The sequence below is a fragment of the Schistocerca serialis genome, chromosome 2 (assembly GCF_023864345.2).
Source record: "Schistocerca serialis cubense isolate TAMUIC-IGC-003099 chromosome 2, iqSchSeri2.2, whole genome shotgun sequence".
Taxonomy (NCBI): Eukaryota; Metazoa; Arthropoda; class Insecta; order Orthoptera; family Acrididae; genus Schistocerca; species Schistocerca serialis.
Window position 1 is genome coordinate 865,260,767 of NC_064639.1, and position 17,950 is coordinate 865,278,716.

The window sequence follows — 17,950 nt, forward strand, 5'->3', positions numbered from 1 at the left end:
TTTCATGACTTTTGAGCTCAGTTTTTTTTTTTTTTTCAAAAGCAGGGGCACAGTGACCTATACCCTGCATAGGAGTTACTTCGGAGTGACCTCTGATTAGTTTCCTGATGCTCATTACGAACAGTTGATCACAGGGTTTAGCAGTCCTTGTCAGTAACCTGCAACTCAGGTTGTGGTTAGTAAGGTCCTAGTATCAAGATTAAGTTGACACGCAAACTTTCAAAAACATATTATGCAAATCGTCTTGATCAATCTTTCAATTACAGCCATTTGTGTGACTATTGTTCTATAAATATTAAACTATGTCTTGCATTAAAAAATTTGTTTGCAGGATGTGCTTGACAGAGGAGCGGCGAAAGAGACGTTCTACTTCTCTTTATTCACGTGCGCCCTGTCCTGAATCTCCGGGATGCCCATACATATGCCGATACTGCAAAAAGGAGCTACCAACATCAATGTCGTTAGCTAACCATGAGCGTAAACACATTGACAATGTGTGCCTAATTTGTGATGAGAAGCTGCCCAGCGAGAAAGCCCTGCGCTTGCATGTGCGGACTGTCTGTAATGTAGGTAGCTTTACTGTTTATGTAGTTATTTTAATAACATTTATTGATCAGAATATCACTGGGGAATTCACACAGTTAATGGAGAGACAGAGAGAGGAGGTAGACAATGTGTCACTAAGTAACCACAGTATCAGCAAACTAGTTCCTTTCTCAGTAGGTTTGAACAGATACAGATAACTGTATAGAACAGTCTGGAATGGATTAGTCAAAAAATATTGCCTTACCAGAATGAGATTCTCACTCTGCAGTGGAGTGTGCACTGATATGAAACTTCCTGGCAGATTAAAACTGTATGCCGGACCGAGACTCGAACTCAGGACCTTTGCCTTTCGAGGGCAAGTGCTCTACCATCTGAGCTACCGAAGCACGACTCAAGACCCGTCCTCATAGCTTCAATTCTGCCAGTACCTCATCTCCTACCTTCCAAACTTCACAGAAGCTCTTCTGTGAACCTTGCAGAACTAGCACTCCTGGAAGAAAGGATATTGCAGAGACATGGCTTAGCCACAGTCTGGGGGATGTTTCCAGAATGAGATTTTCACTCTGTAGCAGTGTGTGTGCTGATATGAAACTTGCTGTGAGGATGGGTCGTGAGTCGTGCTTGGGTAGCTCAGGTGGTAGAGCACTTGCCCGCGAAAGGCAAAGGTCCCAAGTTCGAGTCTCGGTCCGGCACACAGTTTTAATTTGCCAGGAAATTTCAATATTGCCTTAGTTACTTCACAGACATTGAAGTTTTACAAGGAAGCAGAGTGGCTTGTGAGTATTCACCTTTAGCAGGAAAAATTAAAAAAAAAATTATGTAGCTTTCAGAACCATTAGTTCCTTTCTGGGGGGGGGGGGGGAGATGTAGTTGGAATGAGGGGGCACACTTCCCACCAGTTCCTCTCAACCTCCAATCTGAGTGACCTACTATTCCTTCCCAAAAATTTCTGTTTTCATAAGTGAATTCGTTTTTCATACACATATTTAGTTCTCTTTTCTTCTTCTTCTTCTTCTTCTTCTTCTTCTTCTTCTTCCAGTATTAACATGGAAGGTTCTTTTCCCCATGTAGGCTGAGCAAGCATTTGTCCAATAAAACCTTGATATGTCTGTCAGTGTTGCTAGAAAGTGTTTTGGATGTGATCTGATTCAGAAGGCAAAACTCATGTGGGCAGCAAGTGCTAGATATACAATAACGAAAAAAATTACAACACTAAAATGTAATTAATGTAAAGTAATGAAATTTCTGGAGTACGTTTGTCTAGGTAACATATTTGAGTGATTAACATTGCAAGTCACATGTTAATATAAGTGTGAGGTAAGCCATTGCAAATGTGAAATGCTATCGCATTAATAACAAATGTAACTCCCAGAATGTTGAATGCAAGCATGGTAACGACATGCATTGTGTTGTACAGGTGCCAGATGTCAGTGTGAGATTGAGTTACAGGCCTGTTGCACTCGGTTTGCCAATTCGGGGACAGTCAACGCTGGTTGTGGATAATGCTGGAGTTGCTGTTCAATGGTGTCCCGTATGTGCTCGATCAGAGACAAATTGGTTCTCAAGCTGGCCAAGACAACACGTCGACAGTATGTAGAGCACGTCGTGTTAGAATAGAGATACGTGGGCGAGCATGAAAAAAATGTTGATAAATACACCCCTGAAATGCTACTCGCGCATGACAGCACAACAGATTAGCTTGCATATTTGCAGTCAGAGTGTGTGGAATAACTATGAGTCTGCTCCTGCTGTCATACAAAATCACACCCCAGACCGTGATTCCAAGCGTAGGTGTGTGTAGCATGCAGATTGGCTGCAGGCCCCTCAACTGGCCTCCTCCTAACCAACACATGGCCACATCTGGCAGATGCAGTACACGTGCCGGAGCCATACGCCGAACACGAAGGTCTTCCCTCTCGGTAGTGCCATGTGGCCATCTGGAGCCCAGGCTTCTTGGACTGTACATTCTTGTGACCACTGCTGCCAGCAGCCTCCTGTAGCCCAATTACACGACCTTGTTCAAACTCAGTGAGGTGTTGATAAAAGGCATCTTAGTCTCTTGAAAGGCATTCTTGACTGATGTCAACTCGCCGTGTTCAGTCCCAAAGGTATCAATTGCTCACAGCTGTTACAGCACGTATTTAAAGTTATAACATTACCTGCGTCCTTGTAGTGGTGCTACTAGTGCCACTCTTATGCGACTGATGTGCAATTTGAATAGACATCATCTTTCGGATGTAGAAACATGCCTACCAACTTTTGTTTATGTTGCATATCTCCTTCTTGTTGTGAAGATTTTTTTCCCATCAGTGTATGTTTAATTTCTGTGTCCGTGACAGTGCTAGACAGTTTTACTGATCTGTTTCCTGTCAGTGACAAAATGTGTATGAAAATGCTTTACATTTTAAATATTATGCTTTTATGTTTAAACATCTTCTTCTTTCATTGATAAATGGAACATTCTTAGATGCGTAAAAGGTATAAATTATCTTCCAGTGTAATATCCAAGTTTTTGACATCAGGAGCAAAGTTGTGAACTCTAAACACAGAAATATTTTTGTGTTCATCCAAGACCACAACTATCTTAAGCACTGTGTGTGGTTCAAAATTCCAAAAAATATCAAAAGAATGAATGAGGTACATAACCTATCTGTTTAGGTCGTCTAATACCATAGTATGTTGTGGGCAGTTCTTTCAACTTTGGAGCAATGCTGATATTTGTGAAACTGAACCAAGGATGTGTAATTGAACTTCATACATTAAGGAGAAGAATGGTGTTGTAATTCCTGACTACCCAGATGTACATTTCCTGCCATTTCTCAAAGTTAGTTAATCTGCTATGAGCCGTGTAATGAATGTGGTCGAGTCTCATCGTCCCCTGCATTGCACTATCCAGATTTGTGCCCCATCTGTAATGACCTTGTTAGAAAGGCATCAAAGGCACTTACCACTACACTTACACCACTTACACTTAGCATATAGAACTCATAATAGATGACAATCTTCCGGGGTGTGGAATTGCTCAAATATTTGAACAGTAGTATGAGGTAGCTACTATAATCAGCAAAATTAATTAATTTTACACTGCTCTTTCATTGATAAAGAGCATTGTGACCATGATCTTTTGCTTAAAAACAGCTCACACAACACAACAGAAATGTGCACGCACCTGTATTTTTAAACTTCCTGTCTGGGAAAACAACATAGATTTGACAGTCTATGCAAGCAGTCATATATCCCTTTTTATTTATATATTTGCTCATTCAAATCTTTACCTTAAAAGTGAATGATGGTTAGTCATCTATCATTCCTTATACTTCATGAATTTTAATAAATATGTATTGGTTATAATAGAGGGAAACATTCCACGTAGGAAAAATATATCTAAAAACAAAGATGATGTGACTTACCAAATGAAAGTGCTGGCAGGTCGACAGACACACAAACACAAACAAACATACACACAAAATTCAAGCTTTCGCAACAAACTGTTGCCTCATCAGGAAAGAAGGAAGGAGAGGAAAAGACAAAAGGATGTAGGTTTTAAGGGAGAGGGTAAGGAGTCATTCCAATCCCGGGAGCGGAAAGACTTACCTTAGGAGGAAAAAAGGACGGGTATACACTCGCGCACACACACACACATATCCATCCACACATATACAGACACAAACAGACATATTTAAAAACCATATGTCTGCTTATGTCTGTATATGTGTGGATGGATATGTGTGTGTGTGTGTGTGTGTGTGTGCGAGTGTATACCCGTCCTTTTTTCCTTTTTTCCCCCTAAGGTAAGTCTTTCCGCTCCCGGGATTGGAATGACTCCTTACCCTCTCCCTTAAAACCCACATCCTTTCATCTTTTCCTCTCCTTCCTTCTTTCCTGATGAGGCAACAGTTTGTTGCGAAAGCTTGAATTTTGTGTGTATGTTTGTGTTTGTTTGTGTGTCTGTCGACCTGCCAGCACTTTCATTTGGTAAGTCACATCATATTTGTTTTTAGATATATTAATAAATATGTATATTTATATAAAAACTGCCAACTTGAAAGACTTGCTAAATTTCCATTCTTATCACTAATCAGCTTCTGGAATGAATGTCACTTCACCGTAGAGTGCAGGGGATGGACGAAAATACAGAAACACAGAAACACAAAAACACAACACCTCACTGTGCCTAATATGCTGTAGGATGCCTGATACAGTATAGGAAACATGTTCGCATTCAAAACAGCTTCCAGTTGCCGTGGATTGGATAAATACAGATTATGTTTGGTTTTCAAGGAATTGTATACCATTCTTCCTGCAAAATAGTGGCAAATTCAGGTAATGTTGCTGGAGGTGGATAGTGATTATGCATTCTCCTTTCCAAAGTAGACCACAAATGTTCAATAATATTGAAATCTTATGACTGAGATGGTGAGGGGGGAAGTGGTGGCGAGGGGGGAGATGATAATTCAGCTTCACACCAACGAAACCAGTCGAGGACAATGTGAGCTCTGTGACAGGGGCCCTGACGTCGTGGATAATGTCGTATCGTGGCATGGACCTGCTCAGCCAAAATGGTTTACATAATCCATGGTGGTAATGCGACATTGCAGAGTAACAGTGGGATTCGTGTTTCACTCGAGGGAGCCAGAAGTTGGAAACAGTGTAAAACAAGACTCATCTGACCTAATGACTTTCTTCCATTGCACCATAGCCCAGGTGTTATGGCTTTGATGCCACAGGTGTTATGGCTTTGATGCCACATTTTCCTTTTTATGGGCATTTGCATCTCTGATGAGTAGTTTTGGAATTCCAGTTTGCCCAGCAATTCCTTGCTTATGGAGCTCACTTTGTGATGCTTTTGGTGCTGATAGGGTTCGTAATGACAGTCTGCCACCAAATCTCAATATTATTGAGCATTTGTGGGGTAATTTTGCAAAACTGTCAGGATCACTCAGTACACGTTTTCACCTGCATTGTGACTTAGATGGTGACGTTTCCTGCTTTTCCTGTATGTGGTATAAATCTTTGATACAATGCCTCTTGAAACACCAAACACGTGGCTACCTTTGTTATGAAAGCACCCACCATACAAGCACCAACAGTTTGCCCACATTCAACTCTACTAGTCTCCAACATAATGCACTCAAAATTACATAGAACACTGTTCTGAGCATGACTGACAGTTGCAATGCATTGAGGACATCGCACAGGTGCCATTTGTGGTCGTAAACAACAACACAATTTGTAGGCTTGGATAGCATCTGCATTTATGTGCAGCATGCATTTCCTCTGTGTTTCCTTATTTTTGTCCAACCCTTTTATGCACTGTTTTGAACCTTTCCGCTGCTTGTATAACAACATGTAAAACATTTCGTAGTATACTTATCAGTACATCAGATTACAGTGTGGCAAACACTAACAAACATTCCATGGTAAGAATGATTTTCCAAAGCAGATATGAGTAACATTTAAAGTACTTCTAACAGGCTAGAATTTTTATGTAATGCGTTGTGCTGCACTTGGATGGGGGAAGTAGCATCTAGTCCTTGGTGTCATCAGGTCTGGCACTGTTTGTGTTAAAGTCACAATCCCTAGTACGTAATCACCAGCGAGTTGACTGTGCTACACTCGTGTGATCACTGAATCACATTTGCCTCATTATTTCAGTGTTTGTTTATTTAAAGTATTACTCTAGTTCTAAAATGTTAATGTTGCCAACTGTTCTTCGCTCAGGTATTCCTTAGAGCAACTGAATATACAGTGCTGTAGTTTCCATGGAATCAGATGTGCATTATTCTCCCTAATTTCTGTTATTGTTGTTGTTGTTGTTGTTGTCTTCACTTCAGAGACAGGTGTCTATGCTACTCTAGCCTGTGAAGCCTCTTTATATCCGAATAGCTACTATATCATAGATTCATTCGAACGTGAAAACTGTATTCGTGCCTTGGTCTTCCTGTAAAGTTTTTACCTCCCACCCATTTCCATAACCAAACTGATTACTTCTGGAGGCCTCAGAATGTGTCCTGCTGCTGCTATATAGTTTATATTATGCATCATAATTCACCTGAGGTAATATATATGAATAAAATATGTTTCAGGGACTAACTTATATTTGCTTTTTCCAAAATTTTAGGTCACAAATAGTATTTAGACTAATCATCATTTTGGACACTTGCTAATGACTGTTTCTCTGACTTGACAGAAACTGAATGCAGTAAATGAAGAGCCAGAAAATGAAGTGTCTCATGAGCATTTCAAGTGTGGCACATGCCTAAGGATCTTCCGCTCATGTATTGCGTTGTGGCGGCATTGCGTTTGCCTTTCTCACAATCAGCCACAAAGTGCTGACCAGCTCCAGGTACATTGTTTTCAAACACAGTTTGCTTATTAATGGTTTAGACTTAGCTCTTAAGAGCTTGGAATTTTGAAATAGTACACCCATTTGTGTGTGTGTGTGTGTGTGTGTGTGTGTGTGTGTGTGTGTGTGTGTGTAACAACAAGGACTGAAAATTCCATACTTCATGTGATCACTGATGTGTTGTAGATGTGTGTTCAGATTAAATGTGTTCTTTGACTGTTTAGTCATGTTGAGGAGCTTTTGTAATGATGGTGCCTTTGATAAACATAAATGGGAACTCTTATCCGGTTGTAAAGAATTCATCATAGAACAGGAAGGGGCAAAAGTCCACTGCAGTGGCAGTTAACATATACCAAAATATTGCAAAGGTCATTGTCAGAAATATCATAATTATCATTGTTATAGGGAAATCCAAGCTTTCTCAGCAAATTTCTTTGATGAAATCATCTTACGACATCAGGCGAATAGCTGTGTTGTCTGGTAACAATGTTTCAACCAGTTTCCTATTTGTTATCTTTGGCTTATATCTTGAAAAGATATCACCAGTTAACATTTTTGAGTAAAAGTGGATAATATGAAATTGTACACAGTTGACAGTAATTTGGATTCAATATTAAATTAATTCTAGCTTTGTAAGGTGAAATTATTGATACTGATATGTAACTCTGATTGGTTGACTTAAGTATATTGAGTTCCATGGCATTCGGCAATAAAACATGGATATTTGGAACAGTTCATTTGATGAAGCAGTGTCTGTGAAGTTTCTTAGCCATCGTAATATGGTTGGATTCGATCTCTTTTGTATTGAGTAAGAAATTGTGATCGGCTGTTAAATTGTAGCTTGTGCTTGGCAAACACTTGACTTTGTTTCACAGTACATAATTCGGCATTTTCTCTGTTTAGTATCAGACATTGATTCACATTCCCCACCCAGTCTGAGTATCCTTATGGGGAACGGCCAGAGATACTCGAACTACTTAAAATTAACAATGGCTGCTTGCTCCTGTAGAAGATGCATCCACAGCATGTCACGTGGAGCCGTCCACTGACATGACATCAGACTGCCTGCAAATACAGCGACCTGACACACCTGCCATCAGTCCCTTACTTGTCTTTGAAGCCTTTAGTTACAAGCCATTGAGCAGGAGAATTTTTATCTTGCATGTACTACATTTGTGATTGGATTACTCCTTGCAATGTTTTATATGCAAAGGATGAATTTTCTTTGCTCTGGACTTATTTTTTGGTTAGCCATTCACGTCGTGAACTCTGCTGTTATTGACCTGCAGAACTGTCTGTTGTTTCCCCAGTCTCTGGGTTACGGCCAGTGGGAGTGATCATAAACTGTGTTTTATCTGCGCAGAGTAGGATAGAAGACCTTGTTCCCGTATGAAAATGTCATTCACTTTAGGGCAGTGCTTTGCAACGTGAGGGTTATTACCTCTTGAGGGGTAAAACGAAATTTTCTGAGGGATAAAAGCAAAATAGTTGGATTCTGATTTGGTCATGAAACTAAATTATTTTTTTATGCTGATGGTTATCATCACTATTTCCCCCTGTGGGCCCTGGTGTTAGAATAGGCTGAGGTATTCCTGCCTGTCGTAAGAGGCAACTAAAAGGAGTCTCACACCTTTCGGCCTTTATGTGATGGTCCCCTGTAGGGTTTGACCTCTATTTTTCAAACTTTTCCTGAAGAGCAAGCCAATTGGAGAAGGGTGCCTTACATAGCGCATCGTGTCCATCGTGCATTAAGATCTTTAGCCCACTTCCTCATCGTGACATTGCAGTCCCACTCATCCACCATCTCTTGAGTGAGGACACCTTCCTGGGTGTGTTTTCCTCCACCCACTACACAATGTCAAATTCTGTGTCAACGATGACCATAGAATTCTTTGCACCTCATATCCAGCATGGTAGCCAGTCTGTTGTGGTGGGGCCGCCATGTACCCTGTTGGTTGTAGCCCCCGACTACACAGGGATAGCTCTGCTGATGCCTCTGCCGTTAACTCCCCACGTATGCCAAGGGTTACATGCCCATCATCCTGGAACATTGGGACCCGTGGCAATGGCCATCCTGCTAGGTGGCCTTTGCTGTAGCTGGGAGGGCCCCTGGTCGGAGTGGGTGGAATCAGGGCTGATGATGCGCAATGAAGCGTAGCACGTTGTCACTTGCTGGTGATCAAATGCCACCGGTCTCTAACTGTTCCAAGTCTCAGTACAATGCAAGGAAGTATGGTCCTAAATTGTTCCCCTCCCTGGCCACACCATAGGAGGAATGTCAGGCTAAGGATGGCAGCAAACTTTATGTGCCCCAGTACCTCGTATGTACGAGAGCTGATGGGGGCTCCTTTGTCTCATTGAAGCCTCAGTTTTTTGTAGAGCATTTAGAGGGCAAGTTTGAGGAGGTGGAGGGCTAGTCCAAAATGCGATCAGGGTCAGTCTTGATAAAAATGGCATCCTCTGCCCAGTCACGAGCATTACTCGTGTTTGACAAGTTGGGGGATTTTTCTGTTACCATCACACCTCATAAGATCTTAAATATGGTCCACGGTATTATATTCCACAGGGACCTTCTTTTGCAGTCTGACGATGAGCTGTGCGCCAACTTAGAGTGGTGAGGAGTTCATTTTGTCCAGTGCGTCCATCGGGGTCCGAGAGATAATCAGTTTGCTACTGGTGCCTTCATCTTGGCCTTCGAGGGTGACACATTACCCGAGAAGGTCCAGGTGATGGTCTACTGCTGTGATGTCAAGCCATATATCTCTCCCCAATGCGCTGCTTTAAGTGCTGGAAGTTCGGCTGTTCTTCCAGCATCACATGTCGAGATTGTGTATGTCCATCCCATCCCAATACTCCATGTGCCCTGCCTCCCATCTGTGTCAACTGCAGAGAGCATCATTCCCCTTGCTCACCAGACTGCAGGATTTTACAGCGAGAAAGGAAAACCGTGGAGTACAAGACCCTGGACCGAAAGACCTACATTGAGGAAATTTGAGCGCCTACATCCTGTGGCTATGACCTTCTCTTATGCCACCGCTACGAGAACAGTTGTAGCCACATCAGTTCCGCGAGTTACAGTCTACACCTGCCCCCTTGATTGTGGGGGGCCACTTCCCTCCCTGTTGCTCTTTCTCCATCTACCTCACGAGCACTGTCCCCCCAAGCATCGGGGTCACCAGTCCCCACTTCTCAGCCAGAGAAGCGCAAGTCTTCTTTGGCTCCTCTCACTGGGAAAGGGTTCCTTGGGTCACTCCCTTCCCAGGTTTCTGATAGTGGGAAAGATGACACCCGTCACTGTCTGAGGTGCCCAGAAGCAACTGGTCTAGGGCTTCATGATCATCCTCAGTCCCAGAGACTGAATCAGTGAAACCCTACCAGCCAGAGAAGCCCAAGGATCAGCAAGAGAAGTCCAGAAAGAAGACCCCCAAGACCAAGGGAATTGTGGTGGCACCCACACCACCACTGCCCACAAGCTCTGCATCTGAGGAGGATGTGAAGGTGCTGGTGTCCAGTGAGGACCTAGATCTCGCCAGACCCTCAGACACAATGGACATAGCCTGTTCAGGAAATAAGTTGGTGGTAGCATGTGACCCTCAGGTGTAGGATGCCTCATTGAGTGTTTCATGCCTTCCCAGTCTCAAGATCATATCATCCTCCAATGGAATTGTGGCAGTTTGTTCCACCACCTGGCTGAGCTCTGGCAACTGTTGAGCTTTCTGTATTGCCCTCCAGGAAATCTGGTTCCTGGCAATGCGGGTGCCTGCCCTTCGTGGCTACCGGGGATATTACAAGAACCATAGCGAATGTAATAGTGTTAGGTGAAATTTGCATTTATGTCACAAACTCGGTATGTAGTGAACCTGTGCCCCTTCAAACTCCTCTTGAAGCTGTGGCTATCAGGATATGGCCCAATGCAGGAAATAACTATCTGCAGCATATATCTCCCTCTAGATGGTGTGGTACCCCTGAACGTATTGGCTGTACTGATTGATCAACCCCTAAACCTTTCCTACTTTTGGGAGTTTTTAATGCCCATAATCCCTTGTGGGGTAGCACCATGCTTACTGGCCGTGGCAGAGATGTCAAAAATTTACTGCCCCAACTCGACCTCCACCTCTTAAGTGCTGGGGCCACCACACATTTCAGTGTGGCTTGATTTATCAGTTTGCAGCCCAGGACTTCTCTCATCTATCCACTGGAGAGCACATGATGACCTGTGTGTTAGTGACCACTTCTCTATCTTCCTGTCACTCCCCCAGTGTCATGCCTATGGACACCTACCCAGATGGGCTTTAAACAAGGCAGACTGAGTAGCCTTCACCTCTGCTGTCACCGTTGAATCTCCCCCATATGGTGCCATTGATGTTGTGATTGAGCAGGTCACTACAGCGATAATTTCTGCGGTGGAAAACGTGATCCTCATTCTTTGAGGTGCCCCCAGCAAAAGACAGTCCCTTGGTGGTTGTTGGAAGTCGCTGAGGCAATTAAAGATCATCGGCCAGCTAAACAGCGACATACGCGGCACCCTTCCCTAGCGCACTAAAGGCCTTTGAGCGGCTCCATGCCCATGTTCGCCTGCTTATAAAATGATGGAAACAGGAGTGTTGGGAGAGATACGTGTCAACCATTGGGTGCCATCCATCACCTTCCCAATTCTGGACAAAGATTAGACGTCTTTTTGGGTACCACACCCCAACAGATGTCCCTGGTGTCAACATCAGTGGTGTGCTCTCTACCGATGGAAACGCGATTGCTGAGCACTTTGCTGAGCACTATACTTGAGCATCTGCATCGGAGAACTACCCCCCAGCTTTTCGCACCCTTAAATGGCAGGTGGAAAGGAAATTTCTCTCGTCCACTATACGCCACAGTGAACCCTATAATGCCCCATTTACAGAGTGAGAGCTCCTCAGTGCCCTTGCACATTGCCCTGACACAGCTCCTGAGCTGGATCGGATCCACAGTCAGACGATTAAACATCTCTCATCTTACTACAAGCGACATCTCCTCGTCGTCTTCAACCGGATCTGGTGCGGTGGTACCTTTCCATTGCAATGGCAGGAGAGCACCATCATTCCAGTGCTCAAACCTGGTAAAAACCCACTTGATATGGAAAGTTATCGGCCCATCAGCTTCACCAACATTCTTTGTAAGCTATTGGAACATACGGTATGTCGGCAGTTGGGATGAGTCCTGGAGTCACATGACCTGCTGGCTCCATGTCAGTGCTGCTTCCGCCAGGGTTGCTCTACCACTGATAATCTTGTGTCCATCGAGTCTGCCATCCGAACAGCCTTTTTGAGGCGCCAACACTTGGTTGCTGTCTTTTTTGACTTACGTAAAGCATACAATACGACCTGGTGACATCATATCCTTGCCACATTGTATGAGTGGGGTCTCCAGGGCCCACTCCCAATTTTTATCCGAAACTTCCTGAAACTTCCTGTCGCTTCGTACTTTCCATGTCCAAGTTGGTGCCTCCCATAGTTGCCCCCGTATTCAGGAGAATGACGTTCCACAGGGCTCTGTATTGTGTGTACCTCTATTTTTAGTGGCCGTTAGCGGCCTAGCAGCAGCTGTTGAGCCATCGGTCTCCCCGTCTCTGTATGCAGATGACTTCAGCTTTTCATATTGCTCCTCCAGTACTACACCTATGGGGAGCCATTGACAAGGCGTCTTCATGTGCTCTAGCCCGCAGCTTGCAGTTTCGAGCTGCGAAGTCATGTGTCAAGCACTTCTGTTGGTGTTGTACCATTCATCCGGACCCTGAACTTTATCTTAATGATGATCAACTCACTGTCGTGGAGATGTATCGATTCTTAGGACTGGTTTTCGACACTTCATTGATTTGGCTACCTCACCTTTGTCAGCTTAAGTGCAGTACCTCAGTGCTCTCTGCTGCTTGAGCAACACCAACTGGGGTGCAGATCACTCTACGCTACTGCAGCTCTACAGAGCTCTTGTTCAATCCCACCTTGACTATGGGAGTCTGATTTTCAGTTTGGCGGTGCCCTCAGCATTGCGTTTACTCGACCCAGTGCACCACTGTGGTGTTCGCCTAGAGACAGGAGCCTTTAGAACAAGTCTGGTGACCAGTGTCCTGGTGGAAGCTGGAATCCCTCCATTGTGGATTCAACGTGCACAACTGCTCGCTAGTTATGTTGCACACATTCGTAGTTCTAATGAGCGTCCAAATTCCAGTCTCTTTTTCCCACCCGCAGCAGTTAATCTCTTGCATCGGTGGCCCAGGTCAGGGCTCACGATTGCAGTTCGCATGCGATCCTTTCTCTCCGAACTGGAGTCCTTCCCTTTACCACCTCTACTTGAGGTCCATTCATGTACACTGTAACATTACGAGTCAAGACAGCTGTAACGGAACTTGAATAGCGTAAAGTTAGCGTTAAAAATGCACGCCGCGCGATTTGTTACGATGTGGTCGGTCATAATAGTAGTAACATGCTTTTGAATACAATTAAAATATAACGGCGATACCTGTTTAGCGTTATTGGAAATAATATGTAATAAATTAATGAGTAAGGTAGCCGATCCTATAAGAAGAGGTAAAATTGGGCATATTAAGGTGTTTTGCTTTATATCGACTAAGCCGATGATACGGCGTCTTTTTTTTCCGTTTACTCTTAGAAGAAAAAAAAAGAAAACAAGTAACGAAGTGCTAATTGTGCGTTGTGAAAAATATAGGGGCGAATTTTAAATAGCTACAGTGTATAATCAGATTAACAAATGGACATTCAGTTACGCGAAATAACCGACAGTGAAGTGTGGTCATTAAATTGAGTACACCTACAGGGCGGTCAATTCCAGGATAAGTCTATTCGCGTCTCACGAGGTACGCGGTATTGAGACCGTTTTTTTTTTATTATATCACGGAGAGCGAGCTTCAATTTATAAAAAGGAGAAAAGTTGTATCATTATCATTGACTGTTGGTGTTAAGCAACCAAAACTGTTCATCAAAGAGTTTCAATGAATGAGTGGTGAATGCAAAATGAAACTGTGAACGAAGTTATGTTAAATAAAGCAGAAGAGACAAGACAGTTTGGTCGTATCTGTTATTATTCCATAAACGGTAACATTTATTCTCGTCGAACGAAGCCTTTATAGACAATCGTTATGACAATTTGCTTTGAAGGGATCTTGTTACGAGTTAAGTTTTGGGAACCTGGCCAACAGGGGATAGTTCGTAGATCTTAACTACTGCAGCTATTCTGGAATCAGGTGCTACCGTGACCATTGTGTGTTGTCAATGGCTTAAGGTCATCATATCTCATGCTCTAAGATCGACGCGCCTTTCCTCTTGGTATAACGGTGTCTCACGGTAACCACGACAACGCCGACGGCGAAGGAAGATACGGTAGAAGTGGCGCCACAACGTGCGGCTTGATCGAGGAGGATTGCTGCATCGAGTCGAGTGTCATCCGGATTCACGAACCCTAGAGTTGGAAAATATTGTAGCAGCCAGTGAGTCTGTCCAATGAAAGAGGTATTCTTCAATAATCGCTAAAAGTGAGCGATACTACCAGGTATGATTAAAATAACTGTATAATTATAAAAAAAAGGGAAGTTGAGACTTGTGATTTCGGTAGATAAATATATGTAAATACATAGTGAAAATAAGTGTATGTCTTGGTAGTGAATAATCATGTCAAAACGAACGAAAAGAATACATGATAATGTGCAGTTGAGTAGAGTAATGAGTAGAGAGAGAGAGGAAAGTGAAGAGGATAGGGATGATGCATCCCATGAGCTCAATGTGGGACAGGAGACAGGTACAGATAATAATACAGTTATTGATTTAGAGCCGTTAGGAGATTCAAATACAATGATAAGTAAGGTAAGCAGCGTGGGAGAACATAAAGATCTTGAGGTTTCGGAAGTAGATCAGCAAGTTGATTCTCAAAATGGAAATATTAATCAAAAAATGTTTGATATGCTGGTATCAATAAATACTTAAATGGGTGTAATGAATGGAAGACTTGGTTCACTAGAAAAAGATAATAAGCAATTCAAAAAGGACAATCAAAAGTTAAATGAAAAATTTGAGGCCAAATTTGGTTCATTAGAAGTTAAAATGGATTCTTTGGAAAGCAAACTGAACACCTTTGATTATAAACTGGAAAATACTAAGAAAGAATTAAAGGCGGACTGGGAGACTCAATTAAATGCGAAATTTGGAGAACTAGATGTAGAGTTTTCTAACACCTTAGAAAGGCTATATAATAATTGAATGGGAAAGCTTCATGACGTAGAAAAGAAATATGAGGTAGTTTCGAAGAGTTGTCATGGCCTGTCCAATAGGATGGTTAAGTGTGAAAGCAGCTGTTTCAATGCTAGCGCTCAGATAGGAGAGCTTTCGAAACAAATAGTCGAGTTTGAGTCTGATGCTCGTAAGGGGATTGACAAGTATTTAGTAGATCAACCTAAAAGACTTGACGAAGATCTAACTGAATGGATAGAAATAAAAGGAAATGAAATTGTAGACAAGGTTAAGACTAAATGTGATTTGAGACTTTCTCGGCGTATTCCATTCGTGAAATCTTCTCGGGTGATCAGCCGAGTAAAGGCGTCGTCTTCTCGCAACGTTTCGAAGGGTTTCGTACCCATCATCTTCAAGCTTGAAGATGATGGGTACGAAACCCTTCGAAACGTTGCGAGAAGACGACGCCTTTACTCGGCTGATCACCCGAGAAGATTTCACGGAAGGTTAAGACTATTATTGGATCCCAGCCAAATGAAAATATCAATGAGCACCTAAGTAGAAATGACGAATTAATTAAGCTCTTCACTAGCGAATTTCAGAAAATAAAAGACAAAATAGTTGATGAGTTACCTAAATGGCAAAAGGAAACCAATCATAAATTGGCGGAGTTAGAACGAAAGTCATCACAAAATTTGTTGGCAGAGGACGAACGTTCGGAGAATAGGTCAAAAAACAACCGAACATGTGATAATACGAAGTACAATTGTGGTGAAAATTTGCATTGGGAAGTTGATGATTCGGTTGGTAAAGATGATGATTCTTTTGGTCAGCGAGGATATTTATCTTCTTTAAAGGTGGAGAACAGCATTTTTAAAAGTAGACAATTCCCAACATTCTCCACTGAAAAGAACAACCTGCATCCGAAAATCTTGATCAATAATTTCAAAAGAATATTTCCGCGTAGCTGGTCAGAACACGACCGACTTCAATTTATAGTATCCAAAATTACCGGAGAAGCCGCATTATGGGCCGCCGAAGTATGTGAAAGTTGCCATACTTGCGCTGAGTTTGAACAACTTTTTTTGACTAAATACTGGTCGTCGAGTAAACAAGAGAAATTAAGAAAAGAGGTTTACCAACCTGAGTATTTTAACAGTAAAGGGAGTACTTTAAGGCAATATTTTGAAAAGTACATAAATATGACACGTTATTGGAATGATCCAATTTCTCACAAGGAAGTGATCAGAATTTTGAAGGGAAGGTTGCCCATAAATATGCGTGATAAGTTAATAAATGTTCCTGACCACGATGTAGAACAGTTCTTGTCGGTGATTGACTCTATAGAAATGATTATGGAAGACGCAAGACAAATGAGTAGTAATCAAATGTCGACTCACACTCATAGTAATACAAATAATTATAATAATAATTTAACATATGATAATAATAATACCGAAAACCAGGCAAACCCGCATCACAGGAGCGTGGACAATCTTCATCCTATGGTTGCAATAAAAACAATGATTATAATAAATATAGAAGAGATACTTACTGTGCTAGAGGTAAACCTCGATATGGTGACGCGAATGTGCATAGTAGTGATATTAATAAGAGTAACAGGTACCCAAGTGATGAACCCAATTGCATTCAACCTTGGGAAGATAATTCGAAGCATAATGTTCATCGGCAGGATGGAACAAATGCCTCGAGTCCTCATCCAGCACAAGGAGTTATACCAATGGGCGAAGGAGCCTCCAATGTGCGACGGGGTGAATACCATAACTCGGATCATACTGTACGGATTGTGGAAGTTCATGAACCCCCACCGATGACTCAACGAGATAGATTAAACTAATACCAGTCACCAAATGCCTTCCTAGGATGACTGGAAAGGAGAAGGAAGGCAGGCATCAATTTGAAGTGAGAGTATTAAGGTACAATAATGATCAGGATATAAGGAATGAGTTAATTGAAGAAAAACCTGAAGTTTCTAATAAATGTAGACAAATTTTACAGGCAATAATTCCAACAAGTATAAATAATGTTGATGTTGAAATATTAATTGATACTGGAGCAACTATTAGTGTCATGACGTTGGACTGTTTAAAACAGATAAGCCGAGGGGTAAAAATGCCCACTTTTCCTATCACAGGATGTACCGTGTCTGGCGCGTTCAGCGCAAAAATGCAAAAAGTTGTGAAACAGGTACGTGTTGACGTTACAATACAGGGGGCTCAAATAGAAAGTACATTCCTGGTTGTTCCTAAAATGACAGTACCATGTATCTGGGGTTTGGATTTTTTATGTGAGACCGGTGCAATCATTAATTTAGAGAAAGGTGAATGTATATTTAATTCCAATGGTAATGTTTTGACAGCCACCCTGAGAAAGGGCCGAATAATTCCAAATCAATTGTGTATGAATCTAATGGTAAAATATGTCAGTATTGATGATGAAAATGTGTATGATATATGCCTTATTGAATGTTCTGAAGAAATGTTGGATAAAATGTCATTGCAGGAAAAGGTGTTAGAATCAGAATATTTATCTGTTATCCAAAGGGATGAACTGTACTACTTGTTGGAAGCATATCAGTCAATTTTTAGTAAACGTCCGGGTATAATAAAAGACTTTGAATACCATATAAAGACGTATGCACATAAACCCTTTTGTCGTACTTCCTATTCTATCCCATGGACAAAGAAAGAAGTAGTCAGAAAGGAAATCAATAAAATGTTAGAATGGGGTGTTATTGAGCCCTCAGATTCCGAATATTGTAACCCTCTTGTGGCGGTAATTAAACCCAATGGTGACATCAGATTGGTGTTGGATGCCAGAGAGA

At 42.1% G+C, this 17,950-nt stretch overlaps 1 protein-coding gene across 1 annotated transcript in view; it reads left to right on the plus strand.

The window, feature by feature from the left end:
* LOC126458174 (uncharacterized) overlaps positions 1 to 17,950 on the plus strand; it is an 84,290-nt gene that overhangs the window by 32,799 nt on the left and 33,541 nt on the right. The window contains exons 4-5 of the mRNA XM_050095044.1: positions 332 to 566; positions 6,737 to 6,892. Coding sequence (XP_049951001.1) covers positions 332 to 566; positions 6,737 to 6,892 — 391 coding nt within the window. The remainder of the gene's footprint in view (positions 1 to 331; positions 567 to 6,736; positions 6,893 to 17,950) is intronic.